This window comes from Taudactylus pleione, unplaced genomic scaffold, assembly GCF_031769625.1.
Source record: "Taudactylus pleione unplaced genomic scaffold, aTauple2 ptg000378l, whole genome shotgun sequence".
Taxonomy (NCBI): Eukaryota; Metazoa; Chordata; class Amphibia; order Anura; family Myobatrachidae; genus Taudactylus; species Taudactylus pleione.
In genome coordinates, this window is record NW_028284779.1 from 6,903,441 (window position 1) to 6,916,161 (window position 12,721).

Genomic DNA, 12,721 nt, shown 5'->3' on the forward strand with positions numbered 1-12,721 from the left:
TTAATTGCTAACCAAGAAACACTGAAATGTAACCATGGGGCTTTTAATGGGTTGGGTATGGGATGCATCCTGACAGGGTTAGGATACAGACACCTATAGGTAAATATCCTAACACTACCCCAAAACCTAACCTTCCCCCACCCTGGAGCCCAAATCTAACTCTCCCTCCCCCACAGCCTAAACCTAACCCTCCCACTAGTGCCCAACCATAACCCCTAACCCTCCCCCTAACACCAATACTTCTCGTCGGGAAGCTGGCGGTTGGGATGCTGGCTCCGGGATTCTGATTGGAGTCAGGATTTCAGCGCCGGCATTCTGAGCACCGTCATCCCGACAGCCGGGATATGAACTAAGTCCCACTTTGGATATAGAGGCGTCTACAGTGCCCCCCTGTGGCAGGTTCAACTTCAATTTAAATCAGTCTAGAAAAAAAATATAGACTAAAAAGGAAAAAAAAAAAAAGTGCATCTCTGCAATCAATCAAGTCAATTCCAATATCTACTAAGTATTTATTAGAAAAAAAATAAATAAAATAAAGTTCATGCCAGACCTTTCCCCTAAGGGAATATGGGGGACACCAGTTCAGCCACATGGTCAGAATCCTACAAACAGGTCCACCTATGTTAGCTATGGTTCGGAGTGCGGGAAGTAATGAGTGTATAAAATAGCAACGTAGCACTTTATCTGGATTTTCTAAAATCAAAAATTAAAAAAAAAAAAAAAAAAAAAAAAAGTTTCCTTCTAAACGGAAACAGACTGGAAGAAAATGGAATGTAGATAAATATATGTACAGATTCACAGAATGTAGATAGGAACAGTGGCTTCATTTTTTAAATGAATTTACGAGGCGGATACTCCTGACTCCTTTCTGCCCCTTAAACGGATGTTGGTTCTAATCTCTTTTCAAGTTTAGCACAAAACTATAGTATAGTACAAAACTGTGCAAAAAAAGACCATTCACAGAGCTCAGGAGGGCTGTTAACTAAACATACAAGTTGGTGCAATATGAAAAGTCATCCAACATTCAGGAATATAAAGGTTCCAGTTCACATTATAGTCGGGCTTGCTGTGAAATCATTGTTCCCCACGCAAGTCACATTTTGTTGTCTCACGTACAGCATTCAGAAACACGGATAAAGCAGTTTCTTTGGGACCAGATTTCCCCAAACTTCCACCCCCACTCCCAATATCATTCACTGGTGAGTTTCTGAAACATTTCCATATTTATTCGTGAATTTTATAAGCAGCTTTTTCGCATAAAACAACTTGCATTTTGGTTTAGTAGTCTTGTAAGAGCGGGGATATAATATCAAGTAAAATGGCTCAGAAATATCACTTTCCTAGCGAGCAGCCTCAGACAATCTTTCTGTGGACTAGAAATCCCAACAACGTTCATCAACCTGCTCCATGGATGGATAGGTGGCCACGTTTGAACAGTGACCATAAGTGGATAGGCAAGCCATTACCAAGTTGTTGGATATACTTTAGGCTCCGCGGGTCACCAATTTATGGCAAGCCACGATTTATGAAATAACCATCTAAGAACACAGGATATTTGAATAGACCTTTTTCGCTCCTAGGTGACCATTTCCCTTTAAATAAATAAGATCTACCAAACACTCAATACATAGACATCCCAGTACATAGAAACAGTATTTTAGTTATTTTGCCAGAAGGACAGTGTGGCTGATAAAAAAAATAATTAAAAAAAAAAAAAAAACACAACAATCTACATATTTACATTTAAAAAAAAAAAAAAGTCTACATAACCAATAATAAAAAATTCAAGTATCTTCGTAAGAAAAATAAAATGGACACAAGGCAGGAGTGTAAGGCGCGATATTGACGTACATGGTCTTTTTGGGGATGGAGATTTTCATTCCACATCATGGCCACAAGAGAAGACAAACATTTGGGAATTTTCTACATCAGTCTAGAACAAGTCCAGCGTAAAAAAGTACCAACACACAAACACTAAATGGTTTCTGCTCATCATGGCAGAACCCTCTGAAAGTTCCTGACAAACAAAAAGAATGCAGTGGTTTAGTGATCATGGGCTTAAATATTGACCATCTGTAAATCAAGTATGTCCAAATGCTCTTCTCAACAATAAATAAATAAAAAAAAAGTTTTGTATGTTCTTGAAAGAAGAGCAAGTCCTAGTACTGTCCGTTTCATCCACATCACGTATCTCCTTTATTATTAATTTTATCGTAGTCATTCAAAAGTTGTTCATACGACACCTCTGTATCATTGCTGGAAAAAGAAGACTCATCTAGACATGTAAACTCGCCAAGATGAGTGGGAGTCTCAGGGTCTTCGTTATTTTCCTCCATGGAAGATTTAGATTTTTCCTCATCCTCAGAGGTGTCACATTCCTCTTCCTCATACTCCTCGTTAACAAAAGTAATGTTGGCGCTCTGGAAAATGAAAGGCTTGTAGTCTTTGGACTCCCAGGGCTCTCCCTCCTCCTCACTGATCCGGTCTAGCTGGTTGATGAAGATCGTGGTTTCCTTATCATGGAGGCGCCTCATGCCATTGTCTCTCTGAAGACCATTCGAGAAAGTTACGGAGTCATATCCTAGCCCATTGCTCTTACTGTACATCACCATCATCTCTTTGCTCTTGTTAGGTGCGTTGCCGGGATGTTGACCGTTAAGGACTTGCTCGTTGTCCACCTTTAAACCATTTTTACCGATCTGCTTAATCAGATCATTGTACGTTTCCTCCTTTTTGGTGAGGAAGCTTAGAATGTTGATGTCCTTTGGATTGGCCATCGGAATTTGCTTGTTCTTTTTCTCGCGTGGGTCGTTTTCAAAGGACTCTTTCAGTTTTTTGCGTCGCTTTTTAATGGCCTTGTGAACCTCCACAAACATGCTAACCTTCCAGTTCACAAACAAGGATAACCAGGCAAGTCCAAGGTAAATCCAAATTTCCACAAAATATCTGTACAGGACACTGTAATTCACCTTCGGATTCACACCTGGCAAAGAAACAGTCGTTAGATTTTTAATGACTTGGATCATTTATTTTTTACTAACGATTGCAAAAATGACAAAATTGTAGCTTTAAGTTCCATCTCACATACTGTTCTGCTCCTATTTCAGTGGCACCTGCAGAATTGGATCAGACTAGTATAAATACCATTTTGTCATTGAAGGATTTTAAGAGGCACTCGAACCTCTGTAACTGGGTGACTCTGAATAACTTTAGGCACCGACGCCTTTCAGAACAGATTCTTCGGGGTATATTTACTAAAGTGCAGGTTTATAGAAGGGGAGATGTTGTCCACAGCAACCAGATTCTATAAGTAGAATCTGATTGGTTGTTATGGGCAACATCTCCACTGCGTCAACATCAGAATAGCTTACATCACTGAATCAGGCTCCGAATACTCAGCCCAAAAAAACAAAAAATGAAGACATACCTGCCACGTAGTCCCCGAAGCCGATGGTGGTGATGGTAATAAAGGAGAAATAGAGGCCCTCTATATAGCTCCAGCCTTCGGTCTTCATGAAGACAAATGGAGGGATCACCAGGTGGACCAATACTCCCCAGAAGATGAAGATAGCCGTGCAGGTGATCTGAGCTTTTCTCTGTAGCAAACAGAAGAGCAGCATTACTGGTCTGTTCAGTGATGGCCAAAAGCCTGCAGACACAGGAGGCTGCCATATTCTGGGTGATCAAGTTCCTGTTGGCTTTGTGCAAGACACGGTCTCCCAGAAAATGGCTGCCTCACCTTTGTGTGAGGAAATGCAATGCTTTAAATAGAATAAAAATCAATTTAAAAAAAAAAAAAAAAAAAGATACAAATATGGTTTATAGAATCACTATTGAGAACATTCAAGTTTCAGGAACTTGACGGAACTGTTGAAGTTGTTGTGGTAACTGACTATTGGGAGACTGTTTACCATACGCAGACTTACGGGAACCCGGAATGCCTAACTTTAGACTGCAGGTGTACAAGAGACAAAGGGCCTGATTCAGCAAGGAACGCACAAGAGAGAACGTACGCAGTCGGCCAATGTTTTTGCAGTGCACATGCATCGCACTGCACTTGTGCGCACTACCCAGTGCGATCAGGTTAGCGTACACAGACTACAGGCAGTGCGTACGCAGACCCCTTAGATATTGATTGACATGTAGTGCCATTTGTGGGTGGTGAGGGGGGGGGGGGGGGTCAGGTGAATGCAGGCATTATAGGGGCGTGAATAATTAAGGCAGTGCGGCAGCAAAGGCAGCTGTACACAGGCAGCGGACAAAATCCTGCGGCACGTCAAGTCAACCAATATTATGTTAATGGGTCCGATGGTTTTCGATGTTACCGATGTTTACGCTATCTTGAGTGCTGATCTGGCTGTGATTAGAGGGAGATGGGCGGCATAGTATGGGGATGGGCGTCTGCATCTTGTGATGCGGTCCGCGTATGCATCGATTAGCATATTCCCGCAGCGGTCGGGTGCGTGCATCTGCTAGAATCAGGCCCAAAGTCCTATTAAAAGATCACACATTGGCTATGATCTCTTAAAGTTAAATACGATACGGCCATTAAAAGGCGCTTCAGCGGCAGCCTGTTTGCAAAGGTCGTCGCGGTGTGAAGTCTTAAATCAGTAAATGTGTCGTTTTGAATCTGGACGCTCAATAAGCGCTAAATGAGAACTATGAAACCACTTAACTTTGCAAGAACTTTCCTGCATGGGCACATGGAGGGAAGACATGCAAATAAAAAGGGAGCAGATGATAGATAATGCATCTGGGACGATCGTGCAGAGCTGATATTTGCTTTTGTAACCTGTAATTTAGCTTAGCACGAGAAATAAGCTCGGATGCAGATGGGCAGCAGGCGATGGGTTAGCATTAAATCGCCATGTGTTCCAAACCGGCTGATAAAATCTGTGTATAAAGAGGAGCAGTCACTTGTTCTGCCTCATGGACATTTATCCAGAACTCTTCACGGATTCAGAGAACAGTGTTTAAAGAAAAAACTTTTATGTTCCGCTAACCATATATCATTCATAATGGGTTCATCCTGCAGAACACCCTCAACTCTATTAAGCACAAGCAGCTCATCAGTGACCAGTATGGGATTTAGGAAACTGCCTCTGTGGCCCTGACATTGAGTCTCTTCCCTTTCTGTGTATTACGGATTGTATTTCTGGTTTAATAAAGAAGGTAACAAGACCGCTCATTGCATAATTGTATTCAACTTGTACATATACGTATAATCAGTAATATGTCCTTGGCACAGACATTTTTTCCACATTGTACAAATGCGTAAACAAGCACGGGGACCAACAGTACAGGAACGCATCTATCCCGGCATAGAAGACATCAGTGTCAAGACAGGACAGTGCGGCTTGCTGATCTTAATCGTTGGTTATGAATTGCCTTTTGTCTTCTACCCAGGTGCTTCTTCAATGGTCCAAAGTGATGGAAATCACAAGGTGCCAGGTCAGGGCTGATGGTCCGGTACTTCTCGATATCGCCAACTCCAGTGCGTCTGCCCTGCTGAATCAGACCTGCAATGCAGCACAAATGGACATCTGTGGTGGACGTGCCTGGTCGGCCGGATCGCTGCTTATCTTGAAGGTCTGTGCTGCTGTTATCAAAGACAATGCACCAAACCCTAACCTGTTTCTGTGACAACGTTATTAGTGCACAGTTTGACAAGTTGGCGATGAATTTCAGCTGCTGATGTGCCCTTTAGACGCAGAAATCTGATCGCACTACTCACCTCAATGTTTAACCATGTTTACGCCAGCCCCACCGCCTTACAACTAATATTAGAACAGTATGACCGATAGGCGGGAAATTAGAATGAAATAGAGAAATTTAATACATGTGAGAGGTCTTGTTACCTTACTTATTGAACCACTCTCGTATCTATTCATCTACATGCGTGGGACTTGCTATAATATATATCTAAATAATATAAATATCTAAAATGTCTGCTACATGTTACAATGAGAAAGCTTCCGCAACATAATGTTGATACAACTTGGAATGAAGGATCCCAGGTGCAAGGATTTCATGCTTAATGGTGCATACACACAGTCAGATATGTCAGATGAACGATTTTACCAACGACTTGAACGACTTTAGACTATTAAAATGAATGGAATCGTCCAAATCTGCAAACACATCAGATGTCAGATATCGTCATCTGACAAGCGGGAACGCGCATCATACATCGTTGCAGGCTCACGTCAGATTTTCTTTGAGATGAACGATTTTTAAAATAGTTATCGTTCACATCTGACCGTGTACATGCACCATAAGTCAGAAGAATTCTATAGTACAAGGGTTCTTCCCAGGGGCGGCTTACCAGTGTAACGCCTCTTTTGGTAAGAAACTGTCCCAGTCTTTTAGCACGTCCTCCAAAAAACTTCCCTAGTGCACTGATCCAAGTTAAGCACAGTGGAACCCCGAACAAGCCGTAGAATATACAGAACAGGCGCCCAGGTGACGTCTTCGGGGCTATATTGCCATAACCTAAAATAAATAGGAAGAGAGAAAATTATATAATATGTTTAGGTCACCCCACACGCAGAGATGGTAGCATTTTGTTCAATCCCGTCTCTTCCCACTGTCGCCTTCAGAATGAAGCTGGGCACAATCTAGGCCCTACATGTACGCACTCATTGTTGGATTCCAGTACTCACCGATTGTGGTGATAACCGTCGCAGCAAAGATGACCGCGTTTGGCCAGTTCCAGTTGTTGAAGGTAGCATTTCCGGTGATGGTTACCCCCTGACCAGCAGCATTGGAAACAGTCTGTGGACATAAAGAACGCAGGAATTGTGATTTACTATAGTAGGAATCATTCTCATCTAGATAAAATATAAAAACCTTTTGTTTAATCAATTATCGCCCTAAAACACAGGCCGACTTACAGAATGAAGCTGCAAATAGCAGACTTATGAAGAAATAAAATACAATAAAAAAGTATCCTAACCTAGATTTTACTTGATATTAAACACTCGCTGTGCAAACTACTGCTCCCCATTATCAGCAACCTCAGGCCCGCTACGCGTCTACAATCATTCAGCAAAACAATGGTCCCTATGCCTTGCAGCGCCACGCGTCCCGCTTTTCGTCCCAGACGGGCAGAGTCTACGCTAACCATGGTGCAGATTAGCGACACTTAGTAGGTGGCAATTCACCTTCAAGATAAACCAATACCCGTACAGAGAGAAGCACAGGGTGGGTCCCACAAAGCGCAAGTAGGATCTGTCATTGGAAACTCTAATCTTCAGAGATAATGGAGAAAACTGGACAATAAAAAATAAATATAAGAAAGCAGCTGTCGACCTTGTATTATTTCGTGCTCGACTCATTGGTTATTATATCCCTTGTCCTGCTATCTCCAGGAGTCTGCAGCACGGGGGAGGATAAAGGGAACAGTTCAGCAAGAAGGTGCCAAAAACCTCCGGTAATCACCGACACTCTGGGGCTACATACAGGGCATTCACATACAAGGATTCACCACCACTCCATGCGAGTACAGCAAAAAAAAAAATTAAAAAAAATGACCTTATGTGATAGGGGGGAGATGTATGAAACCTTTGTGAGAGTTCAAATGGAATGTTGCTCATGGCAACCAATCAGCTAACGATAAACTTATCTAGCACATCCTGTAATAGGTCAGTTTGAAGCTGACCAAATTGTTACAGGCAACTTCTCAACTCTCTCTCTCTAAGGAATGATAACAAGCAACACCAATTCGGTCATGTTACCCTGCAACAACTGGCCACTAAAGTATTGTAACATAGTATGTAGAAGTACGCCATTCTTTTATCTGGGGTAAGATCAGCTGCGTTGGTTTACAGAAACACTAATTGATGGATAGGCCACTGAATTGTACAGCAAGAGACTACTATCAGAGTCACCCAATCACACCCATATGTGGTCACCAACAGCACAACATTTCCAGGGCGGTTATATTCCCTATAGCTGCTAAATTGAAGACATTTGCTAGGAAATCCAATAGCAAAATACCTCCTCAAATTTCTGACAAAGGCAGCGAGGCTGCAGAAATGTCAGATTGGAACATCCATTAGGGATGCCCAAATTAACTGTTCAGTACCCAGTAATAAACCCTGTAATAAACTGTAAATATACTTTTAATGATTGCTCATTCTTGAGGTTTTATTATAAATAATTCTAAAAATGTATTAAACATTCTTTATTCACACACACACAAAAGTCACTTGGTACATAAAAGATGTAAGCCTACATGCAAATAAAAAAAAAAATCCCTATAAAATCGCTCCCATGAATGTAAAGATTTGTAGACTTCCAATGTCCCACTGCTTATCTGGAATCTAGACTCTGTATATGACTCTAGCAATCTGTACAAAACATTTATGTTACCTAGGAGACTGTAAGGCAATCACGCAGACTGCTCACTCTTTACTGCCCTAGAATGATTGAGAGATTCGCCCTCTACCGACAGCAAAGGGGTTAAACAGACCACTAAAGCAAGTTAGTAGTCATAAGACTCCGAGATAGTAACCTAGTTAATGCCTTTGACATGCCAAGTGTCCCACTGCAATGTGACGCGTCTTATACCCCTTTTACACCAGAGCAAAAACCTAGGTTTTTGCTGCGTCTACCCGGGTCGCAGCTCAGTGTAAAAGGGTCTCTGAAAAATAACCTGGGTCAAGTGACCTGACAATCCAACCCAGGTAGCTACCAGGGTCGGACCTGGGTAATGGTGCTGTGTAAACGGCAAAACCTGGGTTATCCGACCTGGGTCATGCCTAAAAATATGAGTTTATTGGTGGCTGTGGAGCAGTCACCTCGCACTTTTTATGACCTCACAAGTTTAGCAGGGCAGACCCAGGTTCAGTGTGAACAGGGCTGACCTGTGAGTAACCCAGATCGAAGGTGCAGTGTAAATGGGGTCTGACCTGGGTTGAAACCATGTCCAAAAACACAGGTCAGACAGGGTTTTTGGTAGAAAAGAGGTATTCGTTTCTATGCAGAGAAGAATTTGAAGTTCACACTGTTTTTTCTGCAGGTTACAAGTTCCTTTCTTGCAGCCAGAGGGGATAAGCAGCTGCTCAGCAATGGAAGAAATCAGCAGTGAATCACTTCCAACACATGGAAGACCATTAAGCAGACTCCACAACACGTGCTGGGGATTCATATATAAAACACAAATATTCAGAGGAATATGCCCAACCAATTCCTTTGCTGCCAGATATAACCGGCTCCCCACCGGTCAGGCTCATGGAACATTGGGCCTGATTCGGACCCCGTCGCAAGCGCTGAGCGCTCGCAACCGGGTCGATTGTGGCCCACAGCGCATGCACACGACGGAGCCGGCTCCGTCGTGCACATGCGCGAGACCCGGCTAGCGACGGGCACTCCATCGCTCCAGGTCTCGCACCAAAGTTGCCGAGCTGTCGATGTTGAGTGACAGCTCGCCCCCTTTGGTGGGTGGGCCGGGGGGGTGGCTGCCCAAACGGAGGCGTTCCCATGAGAACGCCTGGCGTTTGGGGGAGGCCCCACTGACATAAGTGATGTCAGTGGAGAACTTCCAGCTGTTAGAGCCGAAAGCTCTCTGGGGCTTGCGATGAACGAGACCTACCACAAAAGTCTCGTCGCAAGCCCGATGGTCGCGATGGTCTTTACCATCGCGACCATCATCATGGCCACTCACTATAGCTGTGGTTGGTCACCAACTGGTTTTATCGACTTCATTATTCATAAAACAAGTCAGTGTACGAAGAGAAGGGCACTTTGGCAGGCATTTTTGGGAGCCGGCTGTGCCCAACAGATCTAAAAGTTATGCTACAGTGACCTTAAATATCATAGACCTTGCATGGGGGTATAGGCTTATTCACAAGGCGTAGGTACTTTTTAGAGGAGTTTTACCATTTCTAACTAGCACAAATCCCACAAAATCATAAGATCATCAGACTTAGGGGGGTATATGTATCAAGCCTTGGAGAGAGATTAAGGCCCTGATTCAGAGCCGGACGCTCTGACCAGAGCGCTCGCTGTGAATCAGGTCCCACCTCCATAATTATGGAGCGTCCTCCTGGACGCTCGCATAGCTGTGGGTCACCACCCACAGCCTATACGAGCGTGCAGGTTGATGGTCGCGATGGTCTTGACCATCGCGACCATCGCCACTGCGAGCCGGAGCCTGCGGTTGAGTTTCTCAACCGCAAGGCCCGGAGTGATTTTGGCTCTATCAGAGCCAAATTCACTCCCACTGACATCACTAGTGATGTCAGTGGGCCGGCTTCTGACGGTAGGCGTTCCCTTGGGAATGCCCCCGTCTGGGAGGCACGCCCCCGTTGCGTCTCGCGCATGCGCACGACGGAGCTCCCTCCGTCGTGCGCATGCTCAGTGCACACCATCGACCCACTTGCGAGCGGACAGCCGCTCGCGAGTGGGCCTGAATCAGGCCCTAAGTACCAACCAATTGATTGGTACTTTATCTTTCTACAAGATTTGATAGATCCCCAGCGCTAGAGCTTTTTCTTATTTCCCATATACATAAAACTGGTTACTTTCAGCTAAAAAAAACGTACAATATCACTGCTGTACTAGTGCCATCACAATACCCGTTGGCTTACCTGAACATGGCAGATAAAAAAAAAAAAAAGGGGGGGGGGGGGGGTTTAGCATTTTTAGGGGAAATTCAATTCTGCGGGCCCCATTTTTTTTTCCCACAACCTCCTGAAGTGGTGAGCAGAATTACACAAAAAGTAGGGCTTTTGTGCACCCAAACCCAGCGCACCCAGAACCTTAAATCCGATGCATGTGTGTGCGACATGCGATATAAGTAAGGGGGGCCCAGTTTCTTGCGCCCGCCGCATAGACAACTGAATATAACCCAGTCACTCTAGACAGGTGATCTGGCACAAAAAAAAAAATGAATTCCTCCTGTACGGTGTAGAAAGGTTCTAAAATAAATGTCAATCAATTGAACACAATGTTGAATTATTTCCTGGACCTATTTAACTGTCCCCAATCGCGCCCTGCACTCAAGTCGGGAGAAGCAGATAACGGCGCCTTAAGCCGGGTGTTTAGTCACAGTATCCTTCAGTCAGATACTGTTAACGCATGCGGTAAGCTGAAAACCAGCTTAGCAGGGTGCAAGCAGAAATCTCAGGAACTCATTCTGGGCGTTATTCAACATAGCATTTAATTAAGGTTACTAATTTCTAAACTTCCGAAAACCCAATTCTGCATCACAAACATCTGCAGAGCGTCAAGTTAACCCTAGCCACTCTAATATCGCTCTTAAAAAATATAAAAATGTTAATTTCCAAGGTTCTAATCCTCTTGTATTTGCGCACCATATGATGATGTTGTACAGTAATAGATACGGCACTTGTTCTGTATACGGGTGGTGCACACACTGGACCCAATAACATAGGCAGAGTCCGATTATACGCCGAACAGCCCCTATGTCACACCTCATCTACCCCCCAGCCCAGCCACTTACAAAAACACTGGAGTGTTACCAGTGACCACACGTGTGGTCAAACAAGAATGACCTCCAGGCAACACCAAGCACTTGCCACAACCTCCAAGGGCCTCTAGCTATGAACGGGGAACTAAAAAGCCAGGCTTTTCATTTCCTCTTTATCCTAATTCGGAGACTGGAAAATCAATTAAGACCTCATGGAAAAAAAATAAAAAAAATAAAAAAATGGTCAGTCCAGATGTGGAACAGAGTCTCCTGGGTTTCTGAGCAGCAAGAACGCACTCGAAATATATTCCAGTTATCTTCCACATCTATGGTTGTCAGCCTTCTCCCCCAACACAAGTATTAGGGCCACCGGACAAAAATAAAGGAAAGTAAAAAGTCTGACATGTAATTCGCCAAGCAGCTGAACAGTTTCATGGCAATCGCAGGTTTATTACCATAAAAATGGGGTGTGGAGAGGGAAGATTTATTTACACAAACCAATTACTTCTAAATGATGTAAAACAGACACAACTAACAGTAACTGAACATAGCAAATGTTTTACATTATGTACAGGATATACTACAAAATGACACTACATAATTGGAATTACATAATGGTTTTTATATTGTTAGGAGACCATAGACCCCTGCAGAACAGTCCTCCGTCCCCGAGTACCAAACAGGCCACACCCACTCATGATGTAGCACCATACACTATTACCAGGGACTGTGGACCTCATTCAGAGCCGGACGCTATTTGCAGACGCTCGTTCAGAAAAAGGGGCCGGCTATTTAAATTAAGCGCTCGCTCTTTGCGGTTTGTTTACGCCTCTATGTCTGAGCGAGCGTCCGAAACATGCGCTCGCTATTTTGTAAAGACGCCCCTTGGCCGTTCGCATCCTACGTCATCTCCGCTATTTATTTGATTAATCGAGTACATCGAAAGGCGTATGAACTGCTCACTATTCTTGTGGTTGCATTTTCCTACCGCAATCATGCGAGCAGTTCAGGCTAAAAGACAACCAAGTGACGTGGTCGATGACGCTGCTTTGTTAATTATGCACACCCTTAAAACGCCCGTTTTGACAGTTTGGCACGCCTGCGTTCGGATCTCCACTCCCCGTTTTCAAGCACCTTCCCCTGTTACCACCCACAAACGCCTCATCCTGTCACTCAAATTAGCAGGCACTCGCTATTTTGCAAGCACACGATTTCCGACCGCACTGACTGGTTGGCGCATGCACATTACGACCCATGCGCATATGTGCGAACATCGCTCGGAGCAAA

The 12,721-nt window shown here is 43.9% G+C and overlaps 1 protein-coding gene across 1 annotated transcript in view; it reads right to left on the reverse strand.

Moving 5' to 3' along the window:
* Positions 1 to 237: 237 nt before the first annotated feature.
* Positions 238 to 12,721, reverse strand: part of KCNK5 (potassium two pore domain channel subfamily K member 5) — a 34,292-nt gene continuing 21,808 nt past the window's right edge. Inside the window, exons 2-5 of the mRNA XM_088445325.1 lie at positions 6,663 to 6,774; positions 6,326 to 6,492; positions 3,428 to 3,596; positions 238 to 2,983 (exon numbers count right to left, since the gene is read on the reverse strand). Coding sequence (XP_088301451.1) covers positions 2,184 to 2,983; positions 3,428 to 3,596; positions 6,326 to 6,492; positions 6,663 to 6,774 — 1,248 coding nt within the window. The 3' untranslated portion in view covers positions 238 to 2,183. The remainder of the gene's footprint in view (positions 2,984 to 3,427; positions 3,597 to 6,325; positions 6,493 to 6,662; positions 6,775 to 12,721) is intronic.